The following is a 22,493-nucleotide window of genomic DNA, read 5'->3' as shown; positions in this document are numbered from 1 at the left end:
TGTCAATATTGCACACCCCTACTAGTAGTTTGAGACTGATTGAATCTCTGGTTTCAGAAAACCCTAAAAGCAGTTTGGAAAGTGTGTGCAGCTCTACAGCAGATTATAAACAGTCTCAAAATGCTAATGAACCATATGAATATATTTCTACTTAAGTGTGCACAGATCCCGTTATGACCATTCACTATATTACACATCTCTAAAACCTAACAGAACGGAGATATTCTCTAAGAGTCCTTGAAAGACTTTACTAGGAGTTTTGAAGAATTATGTGTAACAGTGGATTCAAGACTTCTTCCAAACCTCAAACCCACACATGCTTACGCTGAATAAACTAGACTCTTTATCTTAATCAGAGCTGTGTATCTGTAAGTGCTTACCATGAGAACGGTCTGCCAGGCCGACGCGTCGTCCTCGCTGGGGTGAATCCCATGATTCCACCTCTTCTGAAGAATATACAGAGCCGGCTCAACAGAGACGTTAAACTTGGACATCCACGTCACTTTCAGATGTCCGTGCTGGTCCTCTGAAAAGGAAATGTCTCTCCTTGGCTTCAAAGGCACTCCTGAGCAAAAACAGAGACTTTGAGGTAAAAAGGTGAATGGACAATGAATCAAGGGAAGTCTGTTTGGCCTACGAGGGTGACAATAAATCAGCTAATCAGGTCAAAATGACAACATTACATAAAAGCCTCACTGAGTATTTAATTCTTGCCTTTTACAAACAGCAGCAGACACAGCTGTGAATTAAATTTGGGTCAAGGAAAAATGGACGTCTGAGATGAAGGAAATCTTTTAAAAATCTAGTTTAAATGCATTTTCATGGTTCCTAGAGACCTTTGTAATCTCGTAGTAAATTTTGCATTCAAGTTCATTTCATATGTTTTAAACTGTATTACAATATTTAAAAAATTATTTACTACATAATTATTATAATAAATGAAATATACTTTAATTTTAGCCTTTTCGAAGGGAAGTCTATCAAAAGAAAAAAAGAAAAAAAAGAACTCATCCTCATGTCATTCCAAATCTTCTGAGGAGCATAAAAGAAGATATTTTAAGGAATTTTGGTGGCCAGTTTCAGTTACCATTGAATTTAGCTGTATTTTTGTCCAAACAATGGAAGTGAATGGGAGCCACAACTTTTGGTTACCAACATTCTTCAGAATGTCTTCATGTTTCACAGAAGAAAATCATACAGTTTTAAACAAGAAACACATATGCAAACTATCTTTTTAAAAGATTTTTAAGATAAACATTTAATAAATGGTCCCATTTAAAAACAAATTTGATTTCTGACTATTATTCCAGGTTTTACAAGGTTAACTAAATGCATCGAACATTCGCCCCATAAGCTGAGGTGTATTCCCATCCCACCCTGCAGTGTGTTGTACCTCTGTAAAGGTTGGCTGGGGACTGGCAGGTGTGTCCACAGCCGTTCGAGCAGCACTTCTTGAAGCCGGAGCACTCGCGATCGACCGCACAGCCCTCCACACAAGCTGCAGCGAATCCAGACGCCCGCTGGGGTGGAGGACAGTCGCCCTGCTTCTGTGACCGCAGTGAACGCAGGAACTCCAAACTGGTCACACACTCGTGATGCTTCTTACCAAAGACACAGACACAGAGATAAAAAGCTCATTTTAGGAGATTCTGTGATCCATCAGTGGGTAATTGAAAGGGCATTTCTTTATGGTTTCTACGGTGTTTTGAGTGGTTTTTAGGGCATTACCCTGTTGCTGCGGTGTTTTAGGTGTTTACTTTGGTGTTGAGTGTTTATTAGTGCTGGTGAAAGTCTATACTAGGGTTTTAATAGAAAAGTGAGCGTGAAAACAGAACAGTACACACATCTAAGTATCATTCAGGTAATGTGGTAAGTTTAATACGTTACTATAGACAGCCCCCATCATTTTATTTATTTTATTTTATTTAGCCTAGAATGACTGATTATGTGGCTTTTCTTAAAAATTGTGGTGATGTTTTGCAGTGAAAATCTATCTATACTTATGATGTACTTCTAAGTGCTAGTGACAGTAAGAGTACAATTATCTGTAAATATTTTTGTGCCTTTCAAATATTTTAAATGATCTTTTCATGTTTAACAAATAAATGATTGTCTATTATTATGATCAATTTTTTTTTAAAAATATATATTTTCACTGTATATAACAGTATTACCAGTGATTGCATTCACTTAACATTTAAAAAGTGCATATCCAATAAAATATTGTACTTATTTAAATCTAATCTACTGGTAAAATCAGGCATTATGAAGAATATAAAATATTCACCCTAATATACATTATATTCTGTATGCATAGTAGCTTAAAGTATCATTAAACTTCTAAAAATGTTGATTTTGTCCCATGCTCTAGGGACATTAAACAAGGCACATGTCTCTCTCACTCCTTATTGGAAAGACAATAAATAAATAAATAAATAAATGATTTGGAGAGATTAAAATATTATTATTTTAAATAAATTTTTGCTTAATAATTGCACAAAAAGTCCTGGTGCTCCGTGTAGTCTGTCCACCCCTGCTCACTTTACAATGGCATTCACTGCAATACAGCGACAAGGATTTTGACTAGTTAACAGCATTTTGTTTTTGCCAAAATAAAGACAAAAATGCAAGCTGCCGCATATAATGCAGTGCAGAGTTCGCTTGATTTGCGTTAATTCTGCAACTGCAAAATCGCAAAATCCTAGCGGGACCATACAGGGGTTTGTTCAACTCACTAACCCTAATAGCAATAGTAGTAATGCTTGATTTAGCACACACCACTAATGAGAGGCAGCTGGAAAGTCAGGGAGTGACAAAAAGTGAAAGAGAGACAGACACCGAGTGGTACGCAGCGGTTAGACAAAAGCCACCCACCCAAACCATACCGGGTGAGCCACAAAGGCGTCCGGCAGTGCCTGTGTGTGTGTCCCGTCGTGTGTTTGTACTGACACACACGCTCTAGTCGCTGTTGACACATCGTTCCTTATGGCCCGAGTCAAACACACATAACCTCTCTGCTTCTGCACACACATGTGGCAGCGGGGCGCTCTGGAAACTGTTCATCTGCACAACATCTCCAAGATTACTCAACTCAACACTTCTGTCAGTCTGAACGAGGCACATGTTTCTTCCATTGGGTGAATCACAGATTGGGAAAACAACAAAGGGCTTCACTGCGTGTTTCTAAGTGGCTGTGAAGAATTCTGGGTACTTATTACCCAACGCGTCTTATGCGCAGCTGAACCACACAGTGCGTCCATCTGATGGACCTCAAGCGTTGAAACACTTCACGCTGACTGTTTAAATTAAAGCTTTGTTGAGATAATGATCACTGAATTTCAACAAGATGTTAACAGTTGTTGCGCTTTCTGTGAAGAACAAAGGTCTGGACGTAGCACGGCTCTTATCTGGTTGACTTCAATAACATGCTGATCTCCGCTGAGGGAAACATAATCTCTGTGTTCAACTCTAGACCACTCTGGGGACAAGGGATAAAAGGGCCATAAAATCACACTGGAATTCTGAGAGTCCTTCAATTGCTGCTTCAATTCGTTTTAGACTAATGCACACAAAACCACACACATGCTTGACACATCTTTGATTGCGGAGCGTGACTACATGGCTCCGTGTGGTAATTCATAAGCTTGTCTCAGACTTATATTTGTGTGGTTTTTAATCAGAGAAACGTCCCACGCAATTAGCCTTTCCTTCACGGCTGTAACAATCTCCAGTCGGTGAAAACATAAGGAGGAATTCTTCCGTGGAGAGACTTACCTCACAGGTCTTGGGAGACAGGGCTCGTCTTGTTTCCCATAATTCCTTGCATGGTTGTAGGCACTGCAGACAAATAAACAAATAAACAGTTCTGAGTACGGCCTTTAACTTTTTAAAATGCCATGGATAGCCGTGGAGAAACAGAACACCCAATATTTGCATGTGAGCACAAGGAATGCACTGTTACAGTACAGCAGCCGTGGGGACACGTTCAAATTGTGTTGCATTGTACAGACGGCAGAACTACAAACTGTTGTGACAAGCTGTTTAAAATATTGACAGATTGATGTATATTTCATGGGTTCGAAATTTGACCAAGTCTAGATGTTGTCGGATTTAAATACATTTATACCCTGTGTTTATTTTGAGTTTTCAGGAAACTTACCCCAACCCTAAACCTTAAGCAGAAATAATATTTTGCAAGAACAAGGTGTAAATCTGTATCGATGTTCAATTTCATACACTCTTTCCCCTTAAAGTGAACTATGCTGCATTAAGGCCCTGGTATACGCAAAGTGAAATCACACAACAGGTGTCACATCATTTTGAAATCCGGACAAAAGGTGATTTTGAGTTCACTTTGGTAGTTAGAAAATGCTTGCTTTACCTTCTAAATTACATTGGTTTTTGATAGGTGAGTGTGACTTGTGCCTCTAAAAAGCAAGTGCTTTCATTTCTCTTTCACTTCTTCACTCAGTACCTCACAACGGATTCGCACACGTGTATGTAATGCATGAGTTTGGTGTTTTCTGTTATTATGGGTGCTGAAGTGAAAACATGCTGCCCACTCCCCGTGCAACTGGTCCAACTTGTCAACTAACATGGTAAACTGGCATGCCAACAAGGATGTAAAAGGCTGCAGGGTTCAGCATCAGATGCTTGTGTGGTGGTTGAGGTCAGGGGAGTGACTTTTACCTGTACAGCTCTTACTATCTGGGCTCGGTTTTACTACCCCCCCTTATCCTCACTCCAACCCGGGTCACGGCACCAATACAACTGGTCCAACTCGCACCAATCTGAATGGGATGCAAACCAGCATCCAATATGAGAGGTTGGTACTAATAAGGACGCTAAAGACCACAGCCTCCAGGATTAGCTGCTAGTGCACCTCTTGAGGTCAGGGGAGTGAGGTTTACCTGTACAGATCTTAGTATCTGGCTACTGTTTTCTCATGCTTCTATGCCTAACTACTATCCGGATCATGGCACCAAAGTAACTGGTCTAACTTGCGCCACTCTGAGAGGGATTTGAATCAGCGTCAACTGGCATGGTAGGCAGGTGCACTAACAAGAAAACTAAAGACCACATCCTTTGGCATCAGCATTTGTGTGCCTCTTGAGGTCAGGGGAGTGAGGTGTACCTGTGAACTCTTATATGGCCTCCATTACACTTTCCCCCTAAACCTCACCACTTTATGGGTCACGGCACCAATGTAACTGGTCCAACTTGTGCCACTCAGGGGAGTGAGGTTTGCCTGTATAGTTCTAACTATCTGTACACTATCTGTTGCACCTGCTCACACAGTTTTCATGAATCCAGCAGCATGGGATCTAAATATAGCAAACAGCATACCATCGTTCAGCTTTTCTTTCTATAAATAAAGAATGATGAAGAACTTTGTTGTGAGTATACCAAAGTCTATAACCACAAAGTGAATGATGAACGAATGAACAAATCAGTTTCCTTATGAATGGAGAGTAAAATACAGCAAAACCTTTGTTGTTTATGCTCATGCAGCTCATAATTTAAGCCATAGTGAAGATATCATTTCCAGTTTTCCATCCAGTTTTTTTTAGAAATAAATCAATTGGCTTTGTGCTGATTCCTTAATGATTATGTAGATATGGAAAACGATGTAGATATATTGGATATTGAATGCACTGGCTGCACGAGGAGATTCGATTTCATTGGTTACAAAATGTGGTCAATCCTAACGATCAGATTTGTAAGAATAAAGCCATAGATGTACAAGCATTCAAACATCCAATACAAAGGATGACCACATTTGTTCCATTCAGAATTGAGTGTGTTTTTTCCCCTCTAATCTAAGTGATTCGTTCCCTGTGAGACGTGCTCCCGGTTGAACCCCCCCTGGCCGGGCCTCCAGTCGCTCATGTGCTGGAACATTTGAACACATCTGTTGTGTGTTATGTGATGGATTATTCTGACATCTGCCCCCATCTATCCCCCACCTGAACAGACAGCTTTCATTTGGCTGAACTCAAAGTCAAGACCACGTTCAAAAAAGAAGAAAACGGACAGAAAATAAGAAAGTGGAGAGACAGGGAGTGAAACTGGTTTCACCTTACTGCAAAGATAATCTTATTATCAAGATAATCAGTCTAAATTAGTCATTTATAGGATTAAAAAGGATACAGGGATTCTTTTAAAAATATGTTCTTGTAAAATAAGATTTGTTTTTCTTCTGGTGATACCAGTGTCTAGTCAATGCCCATATCACTACATACTGACAGTCTGCAGAAGGGAAAACAACCAAACTCATCCAATACCAATACTGTCAAAAGTACAAAATATACAAAAATAAATTATTCAACAAAAACACGGGTCTGTCTTTAAGGTGAAGTGTGTTTTTATTTTAAAAATGTAGAAAGTGGAAAGATATGTAGAGTCAACTGAGTACAGCTTTTTGTAGGTTTATTACTCTGAAAATATTACTTGTTTGTTTGAACACACTTTTTTATTACAGAAATAATAAATTTTAAAATAATATATTTAAGTGTGAACTGGCTGTAATGTTTACTTAATTGCATGTTAACTGTAATTAAATCAAAACGTATAATAATTTATATTTATATTAAATTAAATTAGCTGAATTTTAGAGCATTTTTTGACCCAATTAAGTTCTGAAATATGGTTAAATTGTACTGCTTACTATACTTTGTCACGGTTGCTGAGGCGAGGAGTTCAAAAGATCACGAAGGAGACGGAGAATCAAAACAGACTGAGTCTTTAATATATCCACAAAGGAAAACACAACCACTTTAAACGACGTTAAGACAGAACAAAAAAAACTCTAGAAAATTAAGGCTTATAAGGACAGGCAAATCAAAGGAGAAAACGAGATGTGAACAGACTAAACGATAATTAACTAATAAGAACAGGAAACAAACCAAATACGGGCAAACAGGAACTAACTCGTAATATAATTTAATGTAAATTATACTAAATTTATGTCATGTATTATAATATAATTGTAATTACACATTTGTATTGATGAAGTTGCAGTTTAGTATATTTAAAATATATTAACTTTAAATGTAATTTTTGAGTTCAATTTATAATCAAGTACTAAAAGATTATTAAAACGATTCAAACTGTACTTTAAAACCTTTAAACTGATGCATTTTTAGAATTGCACTTAAGCGTGTTAAGATACAGTGCAATTAAGTTGCCTTTTATTTCATTAATATTACATTTTCTGCAAGTACAGGTTTTTAAAAATAAACAAGTACCCTACAAACACACACTGAATGCAATCCAAGCCCCTACATATATAGACAACAAGCAAAATTTGTTTATCAAACGATTATATGGCAATGTAAATTCATGAACTGTCAGTTATGATGTCCCTATGGAATGTTTTCATGTTTCTGTATATTCGGTTGAGGTTAGTATAGCTCCTGTGTGTCCAACCTCCATCTAATGACTGCTGACGGCCCTCAACAGAACACAAACACACACACACACACACACACACACAACACACACACACACTCACACGCACACACACTGCTTGGCAAACACATTGTCTGTGAGTCATCAATATGACAACACACTCCTGAGAGGAAGGGGTGATGGGGGGGAGAGCCAGAGATCTGGACTGCATTAGTGCATTTGTGAACAGCAGATCTACCACAAACACTGCGGCAGGGGGTCAGCACATGGAGACCAGTAGCTGTGACACAGGTTATCACTGACTAATTTCCCTCAGACAAAGGGCTCTGGCATGACACACGTGTGAAGCATCTGCTGCTTCTGTTTCCACAACATCTCAGTGTAACAGTGAAGAAGTAAAACCATGATGCAGCTTATCCTCACATTGAGGTGATTTGAAGTTTAGGCCGATTAGTGAGGTCAGCTAGTGAGTTTATCTTCTGAGTGGTGCTAAAATGGATAAGAATGAAGTGACACTTGCTGGATTTTAGTGTACTGACAGCATGTGGGCTTTTCCTAACAGTAACTGCTACATTGACTACATTTACATGCATGGCAGAAAACATCTTAGGTTACGTATGTAACCCCAGTTCTTCGAAGGAACGAGACGCTGCATCAGGAGACGCTTTGGGGAATGAGATACCCACGGCACCAGACTTCCAAGCCCCTGCCCTGTGTGTATCCATACGGAGCACAGCTAGGGCGAGAGAACGGAAAAACCTGGAGTGGCTCGTATGTCTAGGCCATAAAACCTGACAACGTCAGGGGCGTAGACCATCCCGCAGCGTTGCAGATGTCCTGGATAGGGACACCTGCGAGAAAGGCCTGGAGGCCGCCACACTCCTCGTGGAATGAGCTCTGACTCCCATCGGCGAGGGGAGGTCAGAAGACTCATAAGCCATCTGAATGGCATCCACAATCCATCGACTGAGGGTCTGCTTGGAAGCAGGAAGACCTCTCTTAGGGGGACCGTAGCAAACAAGCAACTGGTCCGCCCTTCTCCACATGGCAGCTCTGTGGACGTATGCATCCAGTGCTCACAGTGGACACATACGATTTAGCTTTTGCTGGTCAGGCTCCTGAAAGGGAGGAGGACTAAAGCCTCAGTGCACCACGGAGGAAACGTGTAACTAGCGGGTGTCTTCCCACTGACTGTCCACCAAGAAGGGTGTGGTAGACCGAAATTGCCGCCACAAAAACCTTCAAGGTGGAGTGGGCTAACCCTGCAGAGAGTCGAGCCTGCAGGAACTCCAGCACTGTACCAACCGGGCAGTTAACTGGGTCGAGCTGGCGATCTCCGCACCATGAAGTGAAGAGTCTCCACTTCAGGGCGTACAGTCTCCTCGTAGAGGGAGCTCTGGATTGGAGAATGGTCTCAACAACCTCGGTTGAGGGACCGGAAGCTACGAGCCGTGCCCCCTCAGGGGCCACACCCACAGCTTCCACAACTCCGGGCGGGGATGCACGAGGTGCCTCCTGCCTGTGAGAGGAGATCCCCCCTGACTGGAATCTCCTATGAAGAGCCGTAGAGGAGGGAAATCAGGTCCGAGAACCATACTCGGCCCGGCCAGAATGGGGCTACAAATAGCAGCCGGAGTCCGTCCCGGCGCACTCTCTCCAGAACTCTGGGGGGGAGCAGAGCAATCGGGGGAAAGGCGTACAGACGAAGCCTCGGCCACGTCTGTACCATGGCATCCAGCCCCGCGGAGCTGGATGCCATAGAGAGTACCAGAGGGGACATTGCGCTGTCTGAGTGGCGAAGAGGTCCACCTGAGCCTGGCCAAACACTCTCCAGATCTGCTTCATCACCTCGGTGTGAAGCATCCATTCCCCGGATAACAGCCCCTGCCTCAACAGGGTGTCTGCTCCCACATTGAGATGCTAACTCAGACGCTCAGAAGGGAGCGGCATGCTCAAGGTGACCCTCTATAGTGAGGGGAGCAATGCTAGCTCTACCAAGACAGAGCTCTGGAGAGCGGAGCACTTAACTCTCAGAATGAGAGGGAACTCAGACGCTCAGAAGGGAGCGGCATGCTCAAAGGTGACCCTCAAAGTTGAGGGGAGCAATGCCAGCTCGACCAACCAGGAGAGCTCGGCCTCATAGCCCACACAAGGATCTGGTGCGCCAGCCTGTTTCCCCTCGGGGAGAACCCCTTGGTCTTGAGCCACCACTTTAGGGGTCTCATGTACAGCAGGCCAATAGGTATCCCGTTGGACGCAGCTGCCACCAGACCCAGCAGTATCTGAAACTGCTTGACAGTGAGTGACTGGCCTTCTCACCCTCCTGACTTTCGTGAGGATTGACTCGATCCGAGCAGGAGACATACGTGCCTGCACTGTGGCCGAAGGGAAGTACCTGATATTGGTAAGCTTTGCCCCCGAAAGCAAACCTCAGGAACTTCCTGTGAGTGGGAAGGATGGAGACATGGAAGTATGCGTCTTTTAGATCTACGTGTCAAACCAGTCCTCGGACTTGATCTAAGATACTTCCCTGAGCATCTTGAACTTCAGTCTTGCAGACTGAGCGGTTCAATAGATGCAGATCTAAAATGGGACGCAATCCTCCATCCTCCTTGGAACTATGAAGTATCAGCTGTAGAACCCGGACTCTCTTCGTAAGGAGGACCCACCTCGATGGCTTCCTTCCTTAAGAGAGTATCTACCTCTTGTTTCATTACCAGAGCCTGCTCGGGGCCCACTAACGTGGAATTCACCCCGTTGAATTGAGGCAGACGAGAATCGAACTGCATTCTGTAGCCTCTCTCTACAGTGTGCAGGACCCATCGAGACACATTTGGCAGTAGTTTCCACACTGCAAAATAGTCTACTAAGGGAACCAGTCTCTCGAGACTGGCCTCTGGTGTAACCGGAGCTGCTCCAAAGACCCCCGAAGGGGTGGCGAGCATCTCAGCTCCGCTACGATACCGACCTGCTGCCGCGTACCCCTTGCCTTCAGAGATGACGCAGCGTCAGGGGACAGATAGCTCGCAGGCGTCTGTTCCACACGCGGCATCGCTCTGTAACCGCGCTCACTCATCCCCATCACATTACCGTAGTACTCGAATGAGGGGACGAAGAGGCGGGCCAAATTGTTTTCCCTACGACCTCGACACCTCAGTGTGGAGGTCGGGGAAAAAAAGGCAGTCTGAAACCTCAGAAAACGCTCGTATACACTCTTAAAGGTTTTTTATTGGCATCTGCGGCTCCATCAAGAACCATTAATATCAATCGAAACTTAATTTTTAAGAGTGCACGGGGAAAAATTGCAATAGATCTAATGAGACATTTTATGTAATTTTCAGTAAAATACTGTTAAATGTACAATTTTTGGAAGTAAAAAAGAACATCTTATAGTTATATCTTATATCTAGCTTAGAACATCTTATCTTATAGTTGTTATAGTGAAAAACTATAAATTGGCAGCTGTGCCAATTGATGTTTTCTCATTGAAATAACTATTTCTTATTAACTTTTTTTTATTTTAAATATCTGTTATGTATTTGAGGTTTTATGTTACATCTTATTTTGTCAAATTACCATTTATTGCATTTATTGAATATATCCATTAATTATTATTTGTAGTGTCATGTACTGTATGTTACCATGATTGTTTTCTTTCTATATATTAGTATTTACCTCATCTTGTGGAAAAGCTTGTTAAAAACACATTTTACTAATTTTGCACATTAACACTATTTCAGTTCATGAAATACAAGTTTTAGGTAAAGGTATGATAAAAATCTTCTCTGTGAAGTTGTATCTCTAAATGAATCCCCGTGATGGCTAAGACATTTAATCTATTACTTCTATTTTAATTATTTGTAATTTTTTACAATAGAAGAAGGTTGACCACCTAACAATATATAGGGAAGCATCCATTTCACCGTGACTGGCTGAATAATGGAATAATATTCACATATCAACATAATGAAAAAATCACCAACCATTTATCAAACAGTTTGTAAACCAACCTGAACCCAGTCAAACTGTTGGACATTACAGAGTTAACACCAGGTAACACAACCAGATATAAGAATTTGTGCCACATTTTAATCACAATCTACATAAAATGATGAGTTAGTCAGTTTTATGGACCACTAATAATGATTACTGCTAATCAAATGTTATAATTTTTGAAGCAATGTAAAAAATGTTTTGAAACAAGTTCACTCACTTCTATGTAGTGTTAAGCAATCACAGGTGAACAGCATAAATAGTTCTGAGAGAATTATATAATGCTATAATGCTAGAATCCTATAATGCTCCTTACATTCAATCTGTGGACCAAAACCTTTCTTTAATTTAGTGTTGAAGATGAATGTTTTCTGAGAGAAGCCCCACAGGGAAGAGAGCATTTTCTCTACTGCTCCTCATCATGCTCCTCCAGATCAGAAGAACCCAGACATATTTTCTTCAAGAGGAGCGCTGACTCTTTGCCCTCGTCAGACTACACTGACTGGTCCCTGACGGACACGATGTGGGAGACTTTTCTTTACACTTAATCTTCTCTGACAGCGAAGAAAAGCTGATATTTCAACACAAGATGAGGGTTATGATGAAATTTCATCAGATGATAGGCAAAGTATTAGGGGGACCAACAGATCTTAATATTTTATTTATATTATTTATTTATAGTAATTAATATATTTATTTATAGTAACTGTGATTATAATTAAGTATAAAATTTGTTTACTGGCAAGACATATGCACAAACATTTGCACTACCTTTCAAAAGTAAGATGTCGCTTGACTACCAAAGCATTTCTTAAGGATCACGTGACACTGAAGATGTAATGGATGCTGAAAATTCATCTTTGCATCACAGGAATAAATTACATGATAAATTATTTACATTATAAATACATGATTCCATTTACATTCATTAAAAAGGAACACAGTTCTTTTAAGTTGCATTAATTTTTCACAATATTACTGTTTTTGGCTGTAATTTTGATCAAATAAATGCAGCCTTAGTAAACAAAAGAATCTTCCTTCAAAAAACATAAAAATCTTACTGATCCCAAATTTTGAAAGTGTAAGAAAAGACTTGTGTGCTTCATGGTAGCAAGGAGTCGCTGCTGAACAGATTCCTCTGATTGGTGAATCTCTTTTTAGGATTATGGTAATGTAGTTCTTTGAAAAAAATCTCAAACCTCATACTGTTAAAGACTTTCATCATATGCTTAAAAGCACTTAATCCTACAAAACTAGACTGGCTAAATAAGTAAAATTCTGCAGTGAATGGGTGCCGTCAGAATGAGAGTCCAAACAGCAAACATCACAATAATCCACAAGTAATCCAGTCCATCAATCAATGTCTTGAGAAGACAACAGTTGCATGTTTATAAGAAACAAATCCATCATTAAGGCGTTTTGACTTCAAACCATCACTTCTTGCCACAATAACAAGTCCATAATCCATAATAACACTTAATAATGCTTTGATAGAGGACTCATATTGTAAGGCAAGCCAAGGCAATTTATTTTTAAAGCACAATTAAAAACAACATTAAGTTGACTGTACACATTGTGTAACATAAAAAACAACAACACAAACAATACACACACATCTCTTATACAGCACATACTTCAAACAATTAAAAAGGTTTGAAGGTTCCACCAACAAGTCACTGAGCAGCATTCTATGTCCTATGAGAATATATGAGCCTTTAAAAGAGACTTAAATGACACCAATGTGCAGGCAATGTGCAAAGGCAAACTGTTCCAGAGCGTCAGGGCTGACACTGCAAAAGCACGGTCCCCCCACAGTTTATGTCTCGACCTAGGAACAAGCAGGAGTAGCTGGTCAGAGGACCTGGGTGATCTTGATGGTGAGTAAGGTTGTAACAAATCAGAAAGATAAAATTGCGCAATACCATTTAAAGGCGGTCCTGTTTCCGAGAACCTGTCAACAATCTAGTGGCAGCATTCTGGACAATCTGTAATCGTAACAACGTGGACTGACTAATCCTTACACAGAGGGAATTACTGTAGTCCAGGCAAGAAGAACCACTAAGGAGTTGCCTTCCTTCATTACTGGTACATATATTTGCATGTCATCAGCATAACAATGAAACAATATTCTGTGTTTACTAAAAATAGACCCAATCGGAAGCATGTACAATGAAAACAAAATGGGTCCCAAAATGGATCCTTGAGACATCCCACATGTAAGAGAGGCCAATGATGATGTAAATTCACCAAGGGTAACTGAAAAGCTCCTATTGGTTAGACAGGACTTAAACCCGTTTAAAACAATGCCACAAATCCCTATTAACCGTTCAAGTCATGCAATAAGAATTTTATGGTCTATGGTGTCAAAGGCTGCACTAAGGTCTATTAACACCGAAACAGCAGCATCACCAGAGTCTACAGTTAGCAAAACACTGTTGAGAACTTTCAAAAGTAACAAAAAAAATTATAGCAGGTTTGAAGCAAACAAATGTCTCTGAATTTATTACAAAAACATAGCTTTTGTCTTCTCAAGAAGTTAATTGATGGACTGGAATGGTGTGGATTTTTGTGATTTTATGAGCTGTTTGGACTCTCATTCTGACAGCATCCATTCACTGCAAAGGATCCGTCTGTGGATCAAAGAGCTAAGAGATCTTTCACTGTAAGAAAAGTCCATAAAAATGTACTCCGTTAATATGAAAGAACTGTTTTTTTTACAAGTGTCAACTTGTATTTTGAATGACTTACATTACTTTACTTTAAGTAATTTAGCAGACGCTTTTATCCAAAGTGACTTTCAAATAAGAAAAAGTAACTAAAACTAAAAGTTAACACGCTGTAAATACTCTATACACACACATTTAAGAAAATACAGAAATTAAATAAAATGGACAAATGCATACAACAACATTTCAATAGTAAACATATAAATGAAAAAAAATAAAAAATAAAATAAAAAGCGATACTTATATCCTTTGCCGGTGTCCTAGCCCGGTGGAGTCGCACAGTAGAGTCGATGGTGTTTACACTCTTTGGTCTTCACACTAAGAGGGCTTCACACGAGGGCTGCCGCGGTATAATAACCTTTTTTATACCTATCTAACAAATCACTGCTAGAATTCAGCTGAACCCACTTTCCTATTAATCACTAAGAATGGCCAAGCAAGTGCACACACTGACAAGATACGTGATACAGTATGAGACCAAACGCGATTTCAACATATTGCATTGTGTTGTATTTTAGGGTTAAAGGAAACCTCTGTAAACTATAATGTCCTGGCAGAAAATTATCAGTGCCTTTTCCATTTTTCTCCAGATATTTTTCTAACAGTGTAGGAATAATACCGAGAGAATTAAAGAAAGGTGCAAGGAAGCCACTGGAACAAAAAATTCCAGAATATCATTTTGTCACTAATGTAACAGGATCTGCTGTGGATGAGCTGGAAATGCAGCTTGAAGCACTGAACGGAGAATCCCAAGGGTCAGATCATCTCTGCGCTTGTCTGCCTGCAATTTAGCCACAGCACGGCTTTGATCGCATGTTGACTTCTGCCCGCAGCGGGTGATGCTCTTCACAGGTGCTGGAATCTAAGTAATGTGTCAATCTATAAATTACGAAAAGAGAACCTAATGCATCACGTGCAGTTCAACACTCTAAGGTGAACCGGATGCCTTTTTCACACCAGTATACCTGAAACCAGACACATACAGAGAAGGCCTTCAGCAATGCATCATTATAACCGGTGCAGTTATAGCAGATATAAAAGATATGAACAGAAAAAATCTCATGTGAATTCTTTAACTGGATAGTCTGTAAAAATTAAATAAACATCTAATACAGAGAAGTTAATGCATATGATTCACATGTTTAAAGTCAGTGTATCTAGCAATTGTTATGATTAAATTACATTTATGATTTAAAATGCAAATAAATAAATTAAATAAATAACAATAAATCAATAAATAAGTATATAAATAAAATAAATAAAAATTGAGGTTTGCTGTGCTTTTGGCCAACAATTTGGCCAAAATTTTGTTTACATATCAAATTAGCTATAAAATAATCATAATAATGATTATTATTAAATAAAAATAGAAAAATTACAAAACAACAACAGCAACAACAAAAAAACAAAAACACCAAAAAATATTACTATTGATTACAATAACTACAAATTACGACCATTAAGACCAATAACATGAATAAGAAATTCTAAATTGTAAACTGTGTGATTTTAAAAATGGAAACTGAATCTTCTGAACTGATTGGATTTCATTGAAACTGAAGATCAAAGTCTGTAAATGATGTAGAAGTAAATGATGGAGAACGATTTTAGTGGGTTAATTGTTGATAAACCAAAGATTTATGATGGGACATTTAACAGTTTTTATGCTGTGGAATTCATCATCAAATCTAATGAATTGCATGAAAAAGAGCATCATGAACATCTTGCCGAACATTCCTTTTATGGTGTACTATAGTATAAGTTAGAAAGTCATATGTGGCTCACAAGGGTGAGTAAATTATGGCCATTTTAATTTTTGAGAGAACTATGCTGCATATTTCCGCACAGGATTTCTGACAGCTTCAGTTCCTTACTGAAAATCACGGGACATGCAGATGGACTCAAGTTGCACATTTAGCTTAGCTCTGGTTCAAGAAATCTCTAGCTTTTTCCACACATTTTTGAGTCTGCCGTTTTGTTCTGCTCGATAGCAATTGCGTGGTTTAAAGAGAATATTAGGCTGAACGCTTGAGAAATGCACAGACTCAGACTGAACTAATTTAACTACTTCAACGGTGCACAAGTGCTTGAACAAGCATCTAATCTTAACTCAGACGTCTGTATGGTGGTAACCTCAGAACCTGTAAAGAGTTTCACTCTCCAGCTGTCCTGCTGTTTTACTGTCTCTTCCCTTCAAAAAAAGCAGATGACATTCAGGTCTGGCTGAAAAAAAATGTGTGAGAAGTTGTGGCAAGGGAGCATGGAAAACCTCTTCATGATGATAAAAGCCCATTCCTCATCATAAAAAAGACATCAGAGTCACCAGATGAATGAAGCAGTCAGGAGGGCTCTTGTCCAATCAAATCCATTCCTGCTACCTGACCTCATTTCCTGCATAAGAGCAATTCAATGTGCTCTTCAATTTATCATTAGTAGCGGTTGAAAAAAAAAAACTGTTGCACAATTTTATACATATATGAAAAAAAGCACTGGAAATTTGCAAGGGCCACTTATTTAAAAATGCATGTTTATATTTGTGTGATGTCCAGATATGAATGTTTCTATCTTTCGGAAAAGAGATATTTAATATGAAATAAAAATGTAACGTTGGAATCAAACCATGAACATAATTTGAGAAAAACTTATATGGCTGTAACAAATTAGACATTTTTTTTTAATTGGTGCAAAATATCATTTTTGTTTCAGTGCGTCAAGATCAAAAAGGACATAAAAGAAACATCAGAAAATGAGTCCATATGACTTCAGTTGTTATACATCACCGTTTGAAACAACAAGAAAGAAACGCTCAGCATATTCACATTAAGACAAATAAAAACAGATTCACGTTTACAGAAACATCAGATTGAAGTTGACACGCTTTGAGTTCAAAAACTCTTAAACGTTTTCCCATAGTTGCAAACATCTGTGAGTGAGTTTCTAACATCTGTTGCAGAGGTGATATCAATATCTTGCTTGCTTATGAAGTAGTTTCCTCTCAGTAGCCAATGTGTTAATCGCTTTCAAATGGATCTTTTGTAATGTACAATCAAACCAATCAAGATTAGGAACTCGAACTGGCCATGAACCTCATCAGTATGTTTATTTAGCTGGCCTGCGCTTATGTTTATACAGTGACAGAAAAAAAAAACACTCTTACAGTTTCATTTTACATCAGTTCCATGCATTTGCCTGATGAAAAGTGACATACCCATGCATAGCCACATACAAATACTGAGATCCAAAAACTGAGCTTGCTATGGGGGTTTGAGGGCATACATTTTCATTTTTGTCTGAGCCAATGAAAAAAAAAAGGTCATGAAAAATGGCATTTGGATTTGGAATGCCAAAATCTGAATAGGTAAATAATAATAGAATAAAGAATAAAGAAGGGGAAATAGCTAAACAAAGAATTAATTGTAAAGTATTTGCTCTATTTGCAAATAATATTTTTATATTATCAGGTTAAATAACCTTTAAGGTGTTAGACAAAGTCACATCTGTTATTATAGGGGTTAAAATCAATTGTGTAGGCTACAGTGAAAACACAAACACTGCAATTACCTTATATTTATCTTTTTATTGTCTACACTTTCTAGTTTGAATAACAGTGTTTAGTACAAGACATGGGTGAAATACGTGACTTTCAAAAAGAGCAAATCATAGAAGCATGTTTAGAAAGAGCATCTGTAACTTTAAAAGCCCAATTGTTTGCTGTTTAAAGAACAGAAGTCTATGATTATAACTGTATGCATAAACATGGCAAGACTTCATCAGCGAAGAAGAATAGTGAGAAAAAAATGAAAGTGAGTGATAGAGTCCATCAAACACTAAGTAGTATTGTGTCCAAACAACACAGAACTGACAACAAACCTCAATATTCACTTTGAAACCATATTGCCGTAAAAACCAACCACAGAGAACTTCCCAAAGTCACAGTAATCAAAGAAAACAATGCTACAATGTAAAAAAGATGGAATTATGATCATAAAACCTGGACAGTTGGACCACCAAGATGATCTTCAACATCTGACTTGGCCAGAGCTGCGTTTCCCAAAAGCATTGTAAGCCTAAGTTGATTGTAGCTTCATTAGTGACAATGGTTCTATGATCAACATAGGATTATGATGCTTTTGGGAAACGCAGCCCAGATCAATCAGCTGATTTGAATATGATCAAAACACTGGACAGTTTTGGAGAGAAGAGTGAAAAGCCGATTCCCTCCTCCAACATCCCTGAAACAACTGGCAGATGTTCTGATGGACAACATTCAACTGGAGAGACTGAACTTATTCTAAGAAGGCTGGAAGCTGTGTACAAGGAATAGGACTGGAGAACCAGAGTGCGATTCAAACACGGAATACTTTAATAAACAACTCAGGTACCAGGAGACAGTGATAACACACCTAATCATAACGGAGATTGGACCAAGACTAAGGGAGAACTGAGGACTTATAAACATAAACCAAACAAAGGGAACTAATGCGATAATTAACAAGACCCAGGTGAACAGAATGACATAATCAGGCAACACAGGAAAACTAGGTCACATGATAAGGGCAAACTGAAAACACAATAAGCAGACAATGAAACTAAAAGAGATCACAAAACTCACATGGAACGCAACACAGACAGTTTACTGATACTCTAATTACTGCTAGTTAACATGCAGTTACAAAGTTTCTTACAGCCAACCAAATGTCTAAAGGACACCATCAAAATAAAGTCTTAAGGTCTTCTCATCCGAAATTTTCGCACTTTAAAAAATGAACATGACATCATGTTGTGTCAATCACGTTTGCACACTGCCTCCCAAACTTTCGTCCATCATTTAAAAAATTGGACCGAAAAAATGGACCCCCCCCCCCCCCCAAAAAAAAAAAAACTGTCTCAGTGTAAGGACCTTTACTGTTATTAAAAAAAACAACCATTCGTTGTTAGTTCATATCAGATCAGGTTCATTAAATAATATTAATACTTAAAGGGTTAGTTCACCCAAAAATGAAACTTCTGTCATGATTCACTCACCCTCAAGTTGTTCCAAACCTGTATGAGTTACTTTTTTCTGTTGACCACAAAAGAAAAAATTTTTAAGAACGTGGGTAACCAAACCTCCACAGTATGGAATAAAAATACTATGGAAATCAATGGCTACCAGTAATGATTTTAAGAATGCAAGACATTCCTAAAAATGTCTTCGTGAACTATCCCTTTAATAATATATTAGTACATATTGAAATTAACTGCATATGTAAAAACAAAGCTCCCAAATGGATGTTGTTTTCACAATGATGCCATAGAAGAACCATTTTACGTTCCTCAAAGAACCTTTCAGTGAAACACTTCTTAAAAGAATCATTTTTTTTTCTTAGGGTGTATTCACATCAGGAAAGTCCCCAAGTTCACTTGCTTTGGTCCGGACCAAATACAATGTAGATTTTTTTTTTATCACTGCTCTTTTAGCAAGCGAACTAGAAATTGTAAACAAAACTACACGTGTGCTAAGGTCATCCATTCATCGGTTCATCCATTCAACCGTACCAGAGTATGTTTGGAAGCGGACCGAGAACACCTCTTCAGCTGGGTCTTGGTACGGTTGTTTGGTCCGCACCAGAGTGTGATTGCTGTATGCACACCTGCCCAAAAGATCCGCACCAAAGGGGGAAACGAACTTGAGTTCGATTCAGTCGAACCAAACAAGACAGGTGTGAATACACCCTTAGTGTGAAAAATATTTTAAAGAACTTAAGAACTTTTTTTTCACTATAAAGCAGCTTTTGTGCAATGAAAAGTTTCCACAAATGTTTAAGGTTCTTCATAGAATAACTGATTAAAATAAAATCTTTTTGAAGAATGGAAGGTTCATAAAGTATTTGTCATTGCTAATGAATGTCAACTAATCAAGTTGCTAGTATTAACCTTATTGTAAATTGCTCTCAGATGATCATCTGATCAGAAAAGCACTTCTTCTGAACATGTCATCATAAACCAGAGGAGCTTTAAAGGGGTCTGTGACGTGGTGGAACAAATTCAGAAAATCTCTCTGAGAAGTGGCGCATACCCTCTGAGACCTTTTAAAAGCCATGCAGAACAAGATGGCAACAAATCGCTGCAAGAGGCCAAAGGAAAATGGAACAGTAGCTTGTGTTCCCGGCCTCACCTCTGATGAACCTTCAAACGCCAGACGCAAAAAACTGAAACATTAGGAGATGCAGTTTAGCCCGAGAAAGAGTGGAAGTCCATTCATCTCTCAATGTCAAGAATAACTCAAATGGCTTATCCATATGGAGGCCGATGACAAACGTCCATACCACCCCCCTAACGAAACACAAATCATCTCGGACTTGATTTTGAAAGCCTCTGTCCAGAAGTCTCTTCTTGACCTCTCAGCATTCTCATTTTGCCTGTTCATGATTCTAAAGGAAGGCTGCATGTTCTGATTTAGTATCCTGACATGTACATTCTCATGGGCTCCAAACGCGCGATGACAAAAACCATATGTGCAGAAACATCTTTAATTCAGTGTTTCTGAATACCGGGAGTTCTCTAGTAAAACATGCAAAGGACTTTCCAGCGAAACATCAGCCTGCTTGATGAACGCAGGACGGGCCGGTCATTAAAGGTGTCACACGGGGCAGCAAATGAACTGGAAAGCATCCGTTGCTTGCTGCAGTTTAAATCAGCACACAATCTGCACTGGTGCATTATGGGAACAACCTGGGTGTTCCAAATGTCTGCAATCCATTGACTTGCCATTGCAGTTCAGGTGTCTGCAGGCCACACGCAACACGCTCACAGCAAACATGCTGCTAATGGTGGAGGAGAAACTACGCCACAAGGCCACAGAGTTCACCAGCCTGCAGAAACTCTCAGCGGCGGCGAGGAGTAGTTGTCTACGCCACTCATATGGTTCGAATGAATCCGTCATCATAAACTATTTCACGTGCCGTTAAAGGTAACAGAGCATATTTCAGATATGTAAATGGTAACCAAGCATGGTTTACTTTAGGAACTGTAATGTTGGCTTTGAGGCTCTCTGTGGTTTTGAAGCTAAATGTATTGCTTTAGGTGGAAACCACAGTTGATTTCATGCTGTTGCCATTATTTGGTGCTTTGAATAAGAATGTGTAGAGCGCTTTAAGCGTGGAGCTGTTTGAACTGGGGTTTAATGTTACACAATTGATGTATTTAAGCTTCTGGAAAAAATCATTGACAGTAAAGCTGTCACAATACTTCAATCACATCTTGCAAGCCATGTAACAGTACAAGTATTTTATCACTGTTAAAATACAAAACCCATGTTATCAGACAAACTTTTCTGGATGTAAAAAAATTATAAAAAATTAAGTTAACTTTAAGGCCATTTAGTTTGAGTAACTTAGCTTAACATGATGAAGTAGATGTATTAGCTAGTGTTTTTGTTCGTATTTTATTGTAAAAGTTGCATGTCACCACTGAGATTAGTGTTCTCCTTGAAGTTTCTTCCATTTCAACGTGTTTAGAATGAACTCTATATAACCTTATTTTTGTTTAAGAGACTGATAGACGAGTTAGATCAACTGAGAAAGTTTTAGATCATAAAACATAATTCTAATACTCAGCTTAACTTAAAATTCATGCCATAAGTTTCCATATGTTTAGTATACTCAAAAAGATCCTACAGATCGTTGCCTTGTGCGTTTAAGTTTCCTCAAGTTCTGATAATTTTTAAATGCATTTTAATACCTATGCATGCACGTTGTTTTCATTAATAATACTACAATTCTCAATAGCAAATAAAAATAAAGTTGTGCGTGAGTGAAAGTGAAAATATTTGACAAATAACAAATATATAATTAATAAATGATACACATTAATATATTTTGGCAAAATTATTCACTTTGTTGTCTAGTTAAACACAAGCTATTTTCACAAAAAACTGCCACCTCTGTGCCACTCAAATAACAAATGCAATTCATATGATAAACTTGTAACAACTGAAACAACTAAAAAATTATTTTAATTTGAATTAGTATGTTTTACCCATACTCAAATTCCTACTTCAGAATTTAATTCAGAATTTAAGAAAATTTCTACACAATTTTTTTTTTGTCTGTGTGTAACAGGCATTATATAAATGTCAAAATAATGTGAACTTTGGCACATTACGCCTCAAGTACCTAATTTCTTAATATGTAGATTTTTCATTTTTTTGTGTGCAGAGAACACATGTATTAAGCATGGGAAAACACGCAGCGTTTTAAAACAAACATTTTTATATATATATAACTATTTTAAGTTTGTTCTTTTCATTTTATGGTATCTATCCTAGCGCGATTGCTTCTGTCTGTCGTGCTGCTGAGAGGTTTGCGATTGTAGCTCCGTGTA

The 22,493-nt window shown here is 38.7% G+C and overlaps 1 protein-coding gene across 1 annotated transcript in view; it reads right to left on the bottom strand.

Annotated features, from left to right (window-relative positions):
- The window catches only part of LOC306867766 (anosmin-1-like), a 98,386-nt gene that overhangs the window by 42,642 nt on the left and 33,251 nt on the right, over positions 1 to 22,493 (bottom strand). Inside the window, exons 3-5 of the mRNA XM_079413627.1 lie at positions 3,775 to 3,837; positions 1,394 to 1,598; positions 381 to 565 (exon numbers count right to left, since the gene is read on the bottom strand). Coding sequence (XP_079269753.1) covers positions 381 to 565; positions 1,394 to 1,598; positions 3,775 to 3,837 — 453 coding nt within the window. The remainder of the gene's footprint in view (positions 1 to 380; positions 566 to 1,393; positions 1,599 to 3,774; positions 3,838 to 22,493) is intronic.

The sequence above is a fragment of the Barbus barbus genome, assembly GCF_936440315.1.
Source record: "Barbus barbus genome assembly, chromosome: 49".
Classification (NCBI taxonomy): Eukaryota; Metazoa; Chordata; class Actinopteri; order Cypriniformes; family Cyprinidae; genus Barbus; species Barbus barbus.
This window is presented reverse-complemented; position numbering and strand designations above follow the sequence as displayed.